The 13,239-nt window shown below is 45.2% G+C and overlaps 1 protein-coding gene across 4 annotated transcripts in view; it reads left to right on the forward strand.

Annotated features, from left to right (window-relative positions):
• The window catches only part of DGCR8 (DGCR8 microprocessor complex subunit), a 33,727-nt gene that overhangs the window by 6,904 nt on the left and 13,584 nt on the right, over positions 1-13,239 (forward strand). For all 4 annotated transcript variants that reach the window (XM_081036868.1, XM_081036869.1, XM_081036870.1 and 1 more), the window contains 6 exons: positions 1,765-1,907; positions 2,072-2,354; positions 4,290-4,487; positions 4,748-4,849; positions 5,637-5,735; positions 7,418-7,500. In XM_081036868.1, the coding sequence (XP_080892994.1) occupies positions 1,765-1,907; positions 2,072-2,354; positions 4,290-4,487; positions 4,748-4,849; positions 5,637-5,735; positions 7,418-7,500 (908 nt within the window). The remainder of the gene's footprint in view (positions 1-1,764; positions 1,908-2,071; positions 2,355-4,289; positions 4,488-4,747; positions 4,850-5,636; positions 5,736-7,417; positions 7,501-13,239) is intronic.

Consider the following 13,239-nt stretch of genomic DNA (forward strand, 5'->3'; position numbering starts at 1 on the left):
TGGAGGTGTTCTGAAGGTGCAGGATTTGGGGACAATGTGGAGAGCAGTGAGGAGGTGCCCAGAGTTGCGCCCCTGCAGCTCCTTTGTCAAGCGGTGCCTGTCTGAGAGGAGTTGGAGTCAGCTCCTGTCTGGCCTGGTCTGGAGGTGCCTGTGAGTGTTTAGATGGAGATGTTGGGCTGGGCACTTGGACAGCGGAGAGAGGCTGAAGAGATGCATGGAGACTGGCACACAGGTGACACCTTAGGATGAGACCCAGGGTGCAGAAGTTGGTGAGATGTGATGGGAGGAAATTGAGGGCCAGGTGGTGTGCAGTCTCTGGCTGTGGAGTGGACATGTCAGCCCTGCTGGGCACCACATGTGTCTGCCCATGTTGGCTAGTGGTTAGAACAGGACGGGTGTGGGGTTCGTTGGTTGCAGACGGAGATGAACCTGGGACCTCAGCTTCTGAGAAGGGGTAGAGGGGCAGTCTTCACCTTGGTGCTTCCAGCAGGGTTGCTTTGTGCATTTTCTGTGGTTTCAGCAGTCTCACTCAGAGCAGGTAAAGCCATGTCCATTCTGAGCAGTACACAGGTTCGGAGTACACCTGGCCACTTGGCCTGCCTGCAAGGGCACTGCCTTTCCCCTGCAGCCTTCTCCACCTGGCAGCCTGCCCCGCAGTGCTGCCTCCCTCCCAGGAGTTGCAGGGTGGCCCTCATGCTCACAGACTGTGTATGAGTGGCATGTAAGCTCTTCAGACGGCCAGGCCAACTTTGTGACTGCTCATCATCACAAATGAGTGAGTGGCCCGAATGCACCTGTTCCCGTGTTGTGCTTGGCTCGGATTTCATTTGCTTTTCCTTCTCCTGACTTAGCCCAAAGCTGGTGTAAGGCGGCTTCTTGGCCCTTGCTCACTGGGGAGAGCGTGTGACAGTGCACGGACACTCCCTCCCAGGGGCCGTCCTGACACCAGCTGTCCAGGATCGGCCACTTGTGGGTATCAGGCCTGGGGCCCTCGGTGCTGGGCGGGGATGTGGTACTAGGGTGCCACCCCTTCGCCATGGGAGTCACTTGGCGCTGTCTTTCTCATGCATATATTTTTGTAGATTTCACTTGCTTCTTTTCCTTTTGTTTCTAAAATTTTTAACTTGATCCCAGTACCTGTAAGAAAATTAAGTTTTAGTTAAATCTTTGTCTTGTGTTTTTCCCAGCCACTAGGCCTGCCAGTGGCAGGTGTCAAGTGGATAACAAGTCTTGAGCTTTTTTTTTTAATGACTGCCTGTAAAACAAGGAAGCGGTTGGGAGTAGTGTTTTAAAACTGATTTATAAATTTATTAATTTGAAGTAGCATTTTATATGCTTTATTACAGTGAAGACTTGTCACCTGGTTACAGAGAATAGTGTTCAATAAACATGCAGTTTATTAGCAAAGCTTACCCAGCCCCTGGGGTGCCTCTGGCCACAGCCAAGGCAGGCGAATGAGCAATAGAGTACCCATGGTGCTCACCAGCTGTGGAAGCAGCAGCCAGGTTTCCTTCACATTATACCCAAGCACAAGAGAGCACAGTTTTGTGCATGGGAGGTACTGGGTGGCAGGCAGGACTGGGAAGGGCTCTGTCTGGTGGAGGGCGGGACACTTCCCTACTCCCCTCCTCTCCTAGTTCTGAGAGGTTCTTTTCAATATTTGGTCCATTTTACTGTTCTTATCCACCACATGTCCATATTAAAAGCATCCCAATGGTTCTTTGTTTTTGAAGTGATTGTAGGATGTTCTTGTCTTCTGTGCAGGTCGTGGCCGCCCACCTACGGAACCATTGCCTGATGGGTGGATCATGACATTCCATAACTCCGGAGTCCCCGTGTACCTACACAGAGAGTCTCGGGTGGTCACTTGGTCCCGGCCGTACTTCTTGGGAACGGGAAGCATACGGGTAGGGGACACATCAGTCATGAATTTAGTCTTGTAAGTTCACAGATCAAACATGCACGTCCGCGCACATTGCATTGTAGCCAAGTCAAGGCAGGTGAAAAGCATCAGATGTTCAGACCTTTGGGGCCATCCTTGTAATCTGTGTCGCAATTTCTCTATTCACAGAAACATGACCCTCCTCTGAGTAGCATCCCCTGTCTGCATTACAAGAAGATGAAGGACAATGAGGAAAGGGAGCAAAACAGTGAGCTCGCCCCTAGTGGGGAAGTGTCCCCTGGCAAGCCACTCAGCCGATCTGCGGAGCTGGAGTTTCCCCTGGAAGAGCCTGACTCCATGGGGGCTGACTCAGGGCCCCCAGATGAGAAGGACCCACTCGGGGCTGAGGCTGCCCCCGGGGCCCTGGGGCAGGTGAAGGCCAAAGTGGAGGTGTGCAAAGACGAATCAGTTGGTAAGTTTCCGGGTGAACTCTCTTTCCCCTGTGTTGGCCAGGACTGTCTGCAGGGATGCCCCTGCATTTCACACCTTCCCTTCCTTTTGCTGAATGCCATCTGTTCCTAGTTGTGTCTGTGAGGCAGGGATTGCTAGGGATCTCTGTCCTAGTCCCATGTGGCTGGAAAGGCTCATCTCCCTGTTATTAGGAGAACCTGTCCGGGTCCCGAGTTCCAGACCCCTGTACCTTGGCTCTGCAGGGCCTCAAGGCCAATGCTGTCAGTCTTCTCTAGACCGGTCTTCTCTAGTCACTTTTACGTTCACTCCTGAAGTCTTGCTTTTTCAGTAGGATGTGTGTTTGGTGTTTTGATTTATCCTGATGTACTCAGAGTGAGCTACTTCAATCCAGACTCAGTGTGGGGAAACTCTGCCACTCTTGTGTGGACATTTCCTCCTTAAACCCTGCAGTGGCTTTTTGGATGTGTGTTGGTGTTTCGCACTGTCTCTTCTGTGTCTTTTGGTTTAGTTGTATCCATTCAAGTCTTAGTTGTCTCTTCAGTGTTGGCGAGCTGTTTTAGCGCACCTGCTGAATCTTTATCAGAGGACTTTGTGTTTTCAGGATTTCTGACTGTCTGTTGCTGCCTGGCCTGTCTCATAAATCTTGCATATGAGGAGCCCTAGAAGAACTCATGAGATGGGGCACTGTTGCCGAGGAAGGGGAGGTTGGCTTCTCGGGGCTGGGGGAGAAGCAACGTGCGTCTGGGGAAAGGGCAAAGCGTCTCACTGGCCCCCAGCTCCCCTGATGGATGGATCTCAATCTCCCCTCAAACTGTCTGCCTGGCATTGTCTCCGTCCCTCATCCAAGTCGGCTTCCTCTGTCAGTGTGTTGGTGCTTTTCTCGGGGACCTCGCTGGAAGGAAGCTCTCCCTTTAATACTCTAACTTAATGTAGTGGTTTATTTCTTCAAACCATGTGTTATCCACACATAACACCTGAAGGTGTTCCTGGTTTTCTAAAACTCCTGCCTCCCTCTCTTGCAAGAGGTGACCACTGATACTTATTTCCAGACTCATTTCTCTCATTCATACGTAAAGAAATGCGTAGTTTCAGTTTATAACTAAGTAGGTACAAGTAAATTGTTTTGTAGCCTTTTGTTTTAACTGTATACATATCAGTCTTCCTACATGGAACTCCTCCCTCCACCTTCTTGGGTATTGCTCTTAGGGCTGGTTGTGAGCCATGGCAGTCCCCATCTTGGGGCTTATGCTTGAGTGGTAGGAGGCAGGCAGGAAGGAAACGAGTGAGGCCATGGGAATGTCGAGCATGTCCTGGGGGACTGGGGGGTAATGGGTGCAACAGTAAAAGCGGAAGGTCCCAGGGACCTCACTGAATGGGAACCTCACTGAATGGTGGGGCAGAGGGGTGTGCTTTGGAGGCAAGGCATCTGGGTGAGTCATGGCGCCCAGCCAGGGACCGAGAGGGGGTAGGTGTGATGAGTGCCACGGCCTGAGCTACCTGGGTGTGTTGTTGGATGCAGAGGAGGCCGGGGTGGCTGCAGGGGAGGGAGCGAGGTGGCAGTGGAAGCAGGGCTCCCCCTGACTGCTGCTGGCAGGCAGGCCCCCGTTTTGATCCAGGGGGAAAGGCCCTGAAACCATCTGATTGTTTTTTTTTTAAGCTTTTTTAAAAACAAATCCTAGTTCTTGCTCCAAATAAACTAAAAGGACATCTCAGAAGTTTGTTCATAAGGGACCTGGCAGAATAATTTGAGTTGGCTAAGTGAAGGGACCTAATTCTTTACTTTCCTTGCCCTTGCAAAGGAACAAGGAAAGGGCAGTGGGTATCACGTGGCAGGACCTGTTGATGGGTAGCCCACTGCTGTCCAACTCACTGGGCAGAGGAAATAGGACTCTTGCATTGAAAATGAGTTATTGGTTCTCTGGTAAATCTTGTACAGATCTTGAGGAATTTCGGAACTACCTGGAGAAGCGTTTCGACTTTGAGCAAGTTACTGTGAAGAAATTCAGGACTTGGGCTGAGCGGCGGCAGTTCAACCGAGAAATGAAACGGAAACAGGCTGAGTCCGAGCGGCCCATTCTGCCAGCCAATCAGAAGCTCATCACTCTCTCCGTGCAAGATGCACCCACAAAGAAAGGTGAGGTGGAGATTGCAAATTGTAGCATTGGCAGACTGGTTATACTGTTGTTTTTTATTCGATGCTTAAAATGTATACTTTGTGCTCGAGTTGCACTTAACTCAGAGCTTATGTTTACTCCACCAATGCAGAGGTCCGCCACATTCACTGTGGTGAGCCCCTCCCATTCAGTGACTCAGTAGCTTGGATGGTGCCAGACCCCGAGTGCTCGCTTGTGCTGGGTGCTCACACTGTTGCTGAGACGGTCCTTCTTGTCACAGAGTTTGTCATTAACCCCAATGGGAAATCTGAGGTCTGCATCCTGCACGAGTACATGCAGCGCGTTCTCAAGGTCCGCCCGGTTTATAATTTCTTTGAATGTGGTAAGTTTGACCTTCTGCATCTCAGTCCCAAAGTCACACACCTCACTTTAGTCATGGCTGGGGAGGCGGGCGCTGGCTGTTAGCCCCACGTAGCTGGGATAGAAATGAAAGGGGAGGGCAAGGAGAGGCATGCAGCGGAGAAGCGCTTCATTTGTGTCCCGTCTAGGGATCTGTGCCTCCTCTTCTTCCTCTGTCTACACTTCCCCCTCCCCCCACCTTCCTTTTGTCCCTTGCCCTGAGGAAGGCCTCCCACTGTCTCCAGGCGCCCTCAGGTGGATGAAGGGGCTTCAGGCCTGCACCTCCACCAGCTATCTCTCATCCATCCATCCTCATCACACCTTGGTGAAAACCAGTTTGTTTTCTCCTTGGAAGCCAAAACCTAGGAGTCACTCCTTTTTTTCATGTTGTTTCTTTGGCTTAACTGCATCTGTGCCTCCCCTCGCCTCCGTCCTCTGCCCACCTTTTACAGAGCGTGGTCCCTGTTTTGGTGGCTCTGCCTCTGTCCTCTTGTTGCCCTTCCAGCTCACTATCCCACAGTCCTGTTTCCTGCAGTTTTCCTGGTGCGCTCTCTGCCTGCTGACCGTTCCTCAGCCCCATCTCAATGCCTCAGGGAACCCCTAGCTCTCTGCCTTCCAGCAGCAGCCCTGACACCACCTTATTTTGGTGTGAGCAGATTGTGTGTGTGTGTGTGTGTGTGTGTGTGTGTGTGTGTGTGCGCGCGTGCATGCGCATGCATGCTTTTAATGTCTTGGCAAGTGTGTTTTAAAATAATAATTTTAATTTTAAGAGAACCCAAGTGAGCCTTTTGGCGCCTCGGTGACCATTGATGGTGTGACCTATGGATCTGGAACTGCAAGCAGCAAAAAACTTGCGAAGAATAAAGCTGGTAATGTGCCTGCTTGGGTGTCAGCGCCAGGCTGCCTTCCGTGTCTGCCCCTCCCCTTGGCTGGGGAGGGCTGAGCAGCAGCCCAAGTGGGAGGGGAATGGCTGGGGCAAATCCATTTTATTTATGTAGTCATCTACTTTGGGTTTACAAAATTATGTATTCCTTGGAAAAGATTTAAACACAGAAAGTAAAACGTGAGAAATAAAAATAGAAGGTCCCTTCTCTTCTCGGGCAACTGAGCTGGAATCTCCCGTCTTTGTCCCCACTGCTCACAGAGCTGACTCGGCTGTGCTGGGCACTTGTTTTAGAGTGGGTTTGTATTTAAACTGAGCAAAATGTGGGCATGCTAGGAGATGAAAAACAGGTGGGTCAGCATGCTGTTGGCATTCTCTTTCAGTGGTTTGGACGTTCGCAAGGATGATTTCCTAAGTCCTTCAAACTCCAAATTTGGGACTGCCACTCAGTGAGCACAGCATGACAGCAGATTGTGGGAAAGCTTATGTTTTCTGGTTAAAAATCTATTGCTCTTTTTGACCATGTATGTGCTGTTTGCTTTTGTGCCCAAGATTGGTAGTCATTGGCATTCTTTTCTAGAAGCCATTTGCCCCAGCCTCAGGACTATTTGGCTTCTTCTTGGAGTGGCCCACGTTGCAGGGTGGCTGTTGGGTGCAGCCCGGCCCTGGAACCCATAAGGCAATTAGTGAGGTTTCCGTCATTCCCCTGTAGTCTCCCAGAGCAGCTCTGCCCTTCACAGAGTGTGAAGTCTGTCAGTTTTATCAGTCTCCCAAGGTCTCGGCTCAGTGAAAGTATCTTGCTTGTGAGATGCAGTTTCCTTCGGTAATGCTTTCTTATGATGGTGTATGGTGAGGACAGTTGGAACAATACGTTACTGTCTGTCCTTCCTCTGGAAGGCTGTGCCGGACTCACACTCCGCCACGTTTGCCAGCAATGCCTGCTGTCCAATTTTGAGAAATTCTGCAAAAGACTTTTTAAGCTCAACCCTCAGAGCGGGGCCCAGCATGGGGGCTGGACATCCTCGTGGCAGACCCTGCTGCACTCCTCTCCATGTGCAGGGATCCACTTCTTCCGCCCAGGCCTGAGCTGCTCTCTAGACACCTGCACTCAGATGTCTTGCTAGCACTACAACCCTACAGAGTCAGACTATTGCTCACGTCCCGCCCCCCTCCACCAGTGCCCCACTTCCTCAACCCAGTGGCAAGTGGCAGCCCTGCTCACTCAGGCGCCTGTGCTCACTGTGGAGCCATCCCTGTGCTCCGAGCTGCAGATGCTTTCTCCAGAGGATCATCCTGTGTGGCTGCCTATTCCTGCCGCACTCCAGTAGCCTGCTCAGACTGGAGTCCTTCCTACTTGATCCAGTTTCTGCTGAGTCATTTGCCCCCACGTCACCAACGTGATTCCTCTGATACACAGAGGAATCTCACCTGCTACAAGCGTCTCAGGGCAAAAGCACCCCTAGCACTGCCTCCGTTCCTCAGGATATACTTTTTTCCATCTGCTGTCCCTGCCTGTAAAATGCTGCTGCTCCTGGGGGTCCTTGCTCCCCTCTGAGCTGTGGAGACCTTGGCCTTCCCAGCATAGGAGCCAGTGTGCAGCTTGCTCTGGATTTGGGAAGCAGGCTGGACCCAAGCCCTCATCCTCAGAGTTTTCTTTTTTTTCCCTAGCCCGAGCTACGCTGGAAATCCTCATCCCTGACTTTGTTAAACAGACCTCTGAGGAGAAACCCAAAGACAGTGAAGAGCTCGAGGTGAGTGTCATGATTCTGCCCTATTTTGAGCTGCTGATCTGATTCTATGGTTATTTGTAGCAAGGGCTTCTCAAATCTGAAGAATGCATTTTTTATAACAGCTTAGTGATATGTAATTTATGTACCATAAATTTTATCCTTCTAAACTATACAGTTCAGTGGGTTTTTGTATATTTAGAGTTCTACAACCATCACAGCAATCTAAGAATGTTGTTAATACTCCAAAAAGAACACCCCATACCCATTAGCAATCACTCCTAAATCTCCCCATTTCCTAGCCCCTCAATATCTGGCAACCACTAATTGCTGCTGTTTCTGTGGATTTGCCAATTTGGGACATTCCATAGCAATGGAATCACATGACGTGATCCTTTGTTGCTAGTTTCTATCACTTAGCATGCTGTGTTAGCTGTGGGTCTTACTAGATTGAGGATGTTTCCTTCTACTCCTGGTTTGCTGAGAGATTTTGCCAGGAATGGATGTTGGGTTTTCTCAAATGGTTTTTCTGCTTCTATTGGGATGATCATGTGGTTTTTGTCTTTTACTTTACTAACATGATGGTACATTACATTGAGTTTTGAACGTTAAACCAACCTTGCATTCCTGGGATAAATCCCACTTGGTCATGCATAATCATTTTTATGTGTTGCTGGATTTGGGTTGCTAGTATTTTGTTAAGGACTCTATAGCTATATTTATTTAAAAGGGATACTGATCTGAGTAGTTTTCTGTTTTTGTTGGTATCAAGGTAATACTGGCCTCAAAGAAATAGTTGGAAAGTGTTCCTTCCTCTTCCATTGTGTGGGATAGTTTGCAAAGGGTTGGTATGAATTTTTTAAACATTTGATAGAATTCATCAGTGAAACCATCTGGGCCTAGACTTTTCTTTGAAGTTATTTCATTACTAATTCAATCTTTTTACTTGTTATACATCTATTCAGATTTTCTGTTTTTTCTTGAGCCAGTTTTGGGACTTGTGTCTTTCTAGGAATTTTCCCATTTGATCTTGGTTATCTAACTCATTGGTGTACATTTGTTCATAGTATTCTCTTATGATCCTTTTTATTTTGATAAGGTTGTGATGTCCCTGCTTTAATGCCTAATTTTAGCAGTTTGAGTCTCTTTTTTTCTTCTTTGTCAGTCTAAAGATTTGTCAGTGTTGTCAATCTTTTCAAAGATCCAACTTCTGGTTGGTTTTGTTGACTTTTCCTATTGGTTTTTTATTCTCTATTTTGTTTCTTTTTGCTTTAGTGTTTATTATTTCCTTTCTTCTGCTAGGTTGGGTTAATTTGTTCTTTTATAGTGTTTTAAGATTAGGGTATTGATTTGAGTTCTTCTTTTTAGACATAGAGTTTACAGCTATAATTTTTCTTCTGTGTACTGCTTTAACTGCATGTTTCTGTTTCCACTCATCTCAAAGTATTTTTCTAACTTCCCTTCTGATTTCTTCTTTGAACTATTGGTTATTTTAGGAGAGTTTGCTTTTCATATATTTGTGAATTTTCCAAATTTCCTTTAGTTATTGATTTTTTTTGAAAGATTTTATTGGAGAAAGGGAACAGGACTGGTTTTTTTTTATTATTATTATTGGGGAACAGTGTGTACTTCCAGGATTTTTTCCAAGTCAAGTTGTCCTGTCAATCGTAGTTGGGGAGGGCACAGTTCAGCTCCAGGTCCAGTGCTGTTAGTTGCAGGAGGCACAGCCCACCATCCCTTGTGGGAGTCGAGTAGTCGAACCGGCAGCCTTGTGGTTGAGAGCGCACTGGCCCATATGGGAATCGAACCGGCAGACTTTGGCGTTAGGAACACGGATCTCCAACCGCCTGAGCTGCTGGTCCAGCCCCTAATTGTTGATTTTTAACGTAACTCCGTTGTGGTTCAGAAACATAGTTTGTATGATTTCAGTCAATTCTCTTTTAAATTTATTGAGGCTCGTTTTATGACCTAACATATGGTCTGTCCTGTAGAATGTTCCACGTGCACTGGAGAAGAATGTATATTGTGCTGTTACTGGGTGGAGTGAAACAGATGTCTTTTAGATCTAGTTGGTTGTGTGGTGTCTATTGTTCTCTTTCCTTGTTGGTCTTCTCCCTCGTTCTTCTAGGCATTATTGAAAGTGAGGTATTGAAGTCTCAAACTCTTATTGTTGAATTGTTTATTTCTCCCTTCTATTCTGTCAGTTTTTGTTTCATGTATTTTGGCACTATTATTAGGTACATGTATGTTTGTGATATTTGATATAATAAAAAATATGTTTGGTCCTTGTCCTGGGTTACTGGGCAGAGCTTCTAATGTAATACAATAAATTATTATTTGTTTTTTTGTCCCAAGTTCTTGAAATAGCTCCAGGTTGACAAAGGTGAATCAAATGACTTTTGGAAAGCTCCTAGGGATGTGAGGGCTAGTTGTTAGGGGAACCTACCATCTAATTAGAGTGTTGGAACTTGCAGCCCCACCCTTCATTTCACCCTCATTGTCCAAGGATGGGGAAAGGGACTGGAGGTTGTATTAATCACTAATTGCCAATGATGTAATCAATGGTGCCTATGTAGTGAAGCCTCCATAAAAAACCCAAACCAGAGGTATTCAGGAGCTTCTGGGTTGGTGAATTTGTGGAGATTGGCGAGTGGTTCGCTTGAAGAGGGTGTGGAAGCTCCGTGCTCCTCCCCTTGTACTTTGTTCTACGCATTTCTTCCATCTGGTTGTTCCTGAGTCATACCCTTTTATAATAAACTAATGATCTAGTAAGTAAACTGTTTTCTTGTGTTCTGTTAGCTTTTGTAGCAAGTTATTCAACCTGAGGAGGGGTTTGTGGGAACCTTCAGTACATAGCTTCTTGGTCAGAAGCACAGATAACAACCTGGATTTGTGATTAGCATCTAAAGTTCTGGTAGCTGTCTTGTGGGACTGAGCCCTTAATCCGTGGGGTCTACTTTAACTCATGGCAGTTAGTGTCAGAATTGCTTGGTGGGGAAAACCCCCACATTTAGTTTCAGAAATGTTGAGAGTAGAAGTAATTTTTATTTAATGCTTGTAATAGTTATGTCATCTTGATGGATGGACTCTTTTGTGATTATTATATAAAGTATCCTTTATTACTAGAACAGTTTTTGTCTTAGAGTCAGTTTTGTCTGATACAGTAGCCACTCTTGCTCTCTCTCAATTTTTGTTTGCATGGTGTATCTTTTCATCCTTTTAATTTTAACTTATTTGTGTCTTTGAATCCAAACTATGTCTCTTATATATAGCATAAGTTGGATTTTGTTTTTATTCTGTCAGTCTCTGTCTTTTGATCAGAGGGCTTAGTCAATTTAAATTTGATGTACATACTGAAAAGAGTTTCTGTATGCCATTATGCTATTGTCTTCTGGTTTATGTCTTTTTTGTTCCTCAGCTCCTCCTTTATTGCCTTCTTTGTGTTAAATAGATACTTTCTAATGTACCATTTTATTCATGTGTTTCTTTAACTTTTTTTTTTATTTAATTTTCTCAGTGGTTGTCCTCGGGAGTACCAGTAACACCTAAACTGAAAACAGTCTAGTTTGTATTAATACCAACTAATTTTAGTTGTATACATAACGTTGCTCCTATATAGTTCTGTTTACCGCCATCTTTATGCTGTTATTGTCACAAATTACATTTTTATATGTTCTGTGTCCATCAACTAGATTTATAATTATTGCTCTGTGTAGTTGTCTTTTAACTTAGGAGGAAAGTGGAGTTACAAAACAAAATACATTTATATTGTCTTTTATTTACTGATGTAGTTACCTTTACCTTTTGTAGTGCTCTTGATTTATTGTATGGATTCAATTTACAGTCTGTAGTGTCCTTTTATTTCAGCCTGAAGGCTCCTTAGTGTTTCTTGGAGGGCAGGTCTACTAGCAATGGATTTTCTGTTTTTGTTTATCTGAGAATCTCTTCATTTCTCCTTCATTTTGAAGCACAGTTTTGCTGGATATAGAATTTTAGGTTGACATTGTTTTCCTTCATAATGGGACTGTGTGATTCTACTGCCTTCTGGCCTCTATAAGGAATGAGAATTCAGCTGTTAATCTTGCTAAGGATCATTTTATAGATGAGTTACTTCTCTTACTGCTTTTGAGATTCTCTTTGCTTTTGGCCTTAGAGATGTCTGGATTTGGATTTTTTTGAGTTTATTCTGTTTGGTGTTTATTGAGCTTCTTTGATATATAGATTGTTTTTTTTATCTTTGGGAAGCTTCAGCCGTTATTTCCTCAAAATTCTGTTTGCCCTTGTTTTTCTCTCTTCTCTTTCTGGGACTCCTGTTATGTGTAAATTGGTACACTTGATGGCATCTAAATGTTTATGAGGCTCCGTTATTTTATTACTTTTTTAATGCTCTTCAGACTGGATATTTTTAGTTGGTCTATTTTCAAGTTTGCTGGTCTTCTGACTGATCTAATCTGCTGTTGAACCCCTCTAGTGAAATTTTCATAATTTCTGTCTTGATAGTCTCGATTTGGTGAAATATGATTCTTGTACTTCCCTTTAATTCTTTAGCCTTTTTTTTTTTAGTTTTTTTTTTCAGTTCTTTGAGCTTATTTATTATAGCTGACTTAGTCTTTGTCTAGTAAGTCCGTCTTCCTCGTGGTTTGTAGTGAGTGGTCCCCTACCCCATGTATGGTCTATACATTTCTGTTTCTTTTCACATCTTGTAATTTTTTGTTGTTGAAATCTAGACATTTTAAATAATACGATGTGGCAACTGTGGATATCAGATTCCCTCCCCTTGCCAGGATTTGTTGTTTTTGCTGTTTGTTGTTGCTGTCTGTTTAGTGACCGTTAGTTTGCTAGGACTGGCGTAACAAAGTATCACAATCTTGGTGGCGTAAACTACAGATATTTTTGCCTCACAGTTCTGGAGGCTAAACATCTAAAATCAGGATGTTGGCAACGTTGGTTCCTTTTGGAAGATGTGAAGGAAGGAATTTTTCCAGGCTTTTCTCCTTGATTTGGAGACGACTATCTTCATCATTCACCTGGCTTTTTTCCTGTATATGTGTTTGTTTCCAAATTTCCTCTTTATAAGGATACTAGTCATATTGGATTAGAGCCCACCCTAATGACCTCATTTTAACTAGATTACCTCCATAAAGATCCTATCTTCAAATAAGGTCACATTCTGAGGTACTGGGACTTAGGACTTCAACATGTACATTTTTTGGCAGGGATACAATTCAACCCATAACTGTGACTTTCCGAGACTAATTCTGAAGTTCAGGTAATAGATATCCTGATCTGAACCAGTAAGTCTTCTAATCTTTGCCCCCATGTGTGGGTTCACGTTCAGTGCTCCAGTAATTGAAAACTCTGCTTTAGTCTTTGCTTCCCACTTGTATATAAAGTTTCTGAGTCAACCAGGGGTGAGAGGTTAGGGCCTTCTCAGTTCTTTCCTGGGCATCCACATGGCTGTCTGGATCCGTAGACACGTTGGAGATTTTCAAAGCCCTCTATGGTCATGTCATTTTCCAGCTTTTCCTTTTATAGTTTTTGAGCTGCCTCTTGCTTGCAAGCTGGTATCCTAGCTTCAGGCAACTGCAGTATGAAACAGTTGCCACTGATTATTTTTGGCAAATCCTGGGGAATGGATTGTTTTCACTTAGTGAACTATGAATTGGGTCAAGGAAAGATCTCTGGTTGGGGTGTTGGGATCCTGTTCTGCTTTCTGGCTAGAAAGCTGCTGCTTCCCAAGGCTACCATGGAGTTGGGAAGGGG

The sequence above is a fragment of the Rhinolophus hipposideros genome, assembly GCF_964194185.1.
Source record: "Rhinolophus hipposideros genome assembly, chromosome: 24".
Classification (NCBI taxonomy): domain Eukaryota; kingdom Metazoa; phylum Chordata; class Mammalia; order Chiroptera; family Rhinolophidae; genus Rhinolophus; species Rhinolophus hipposideros.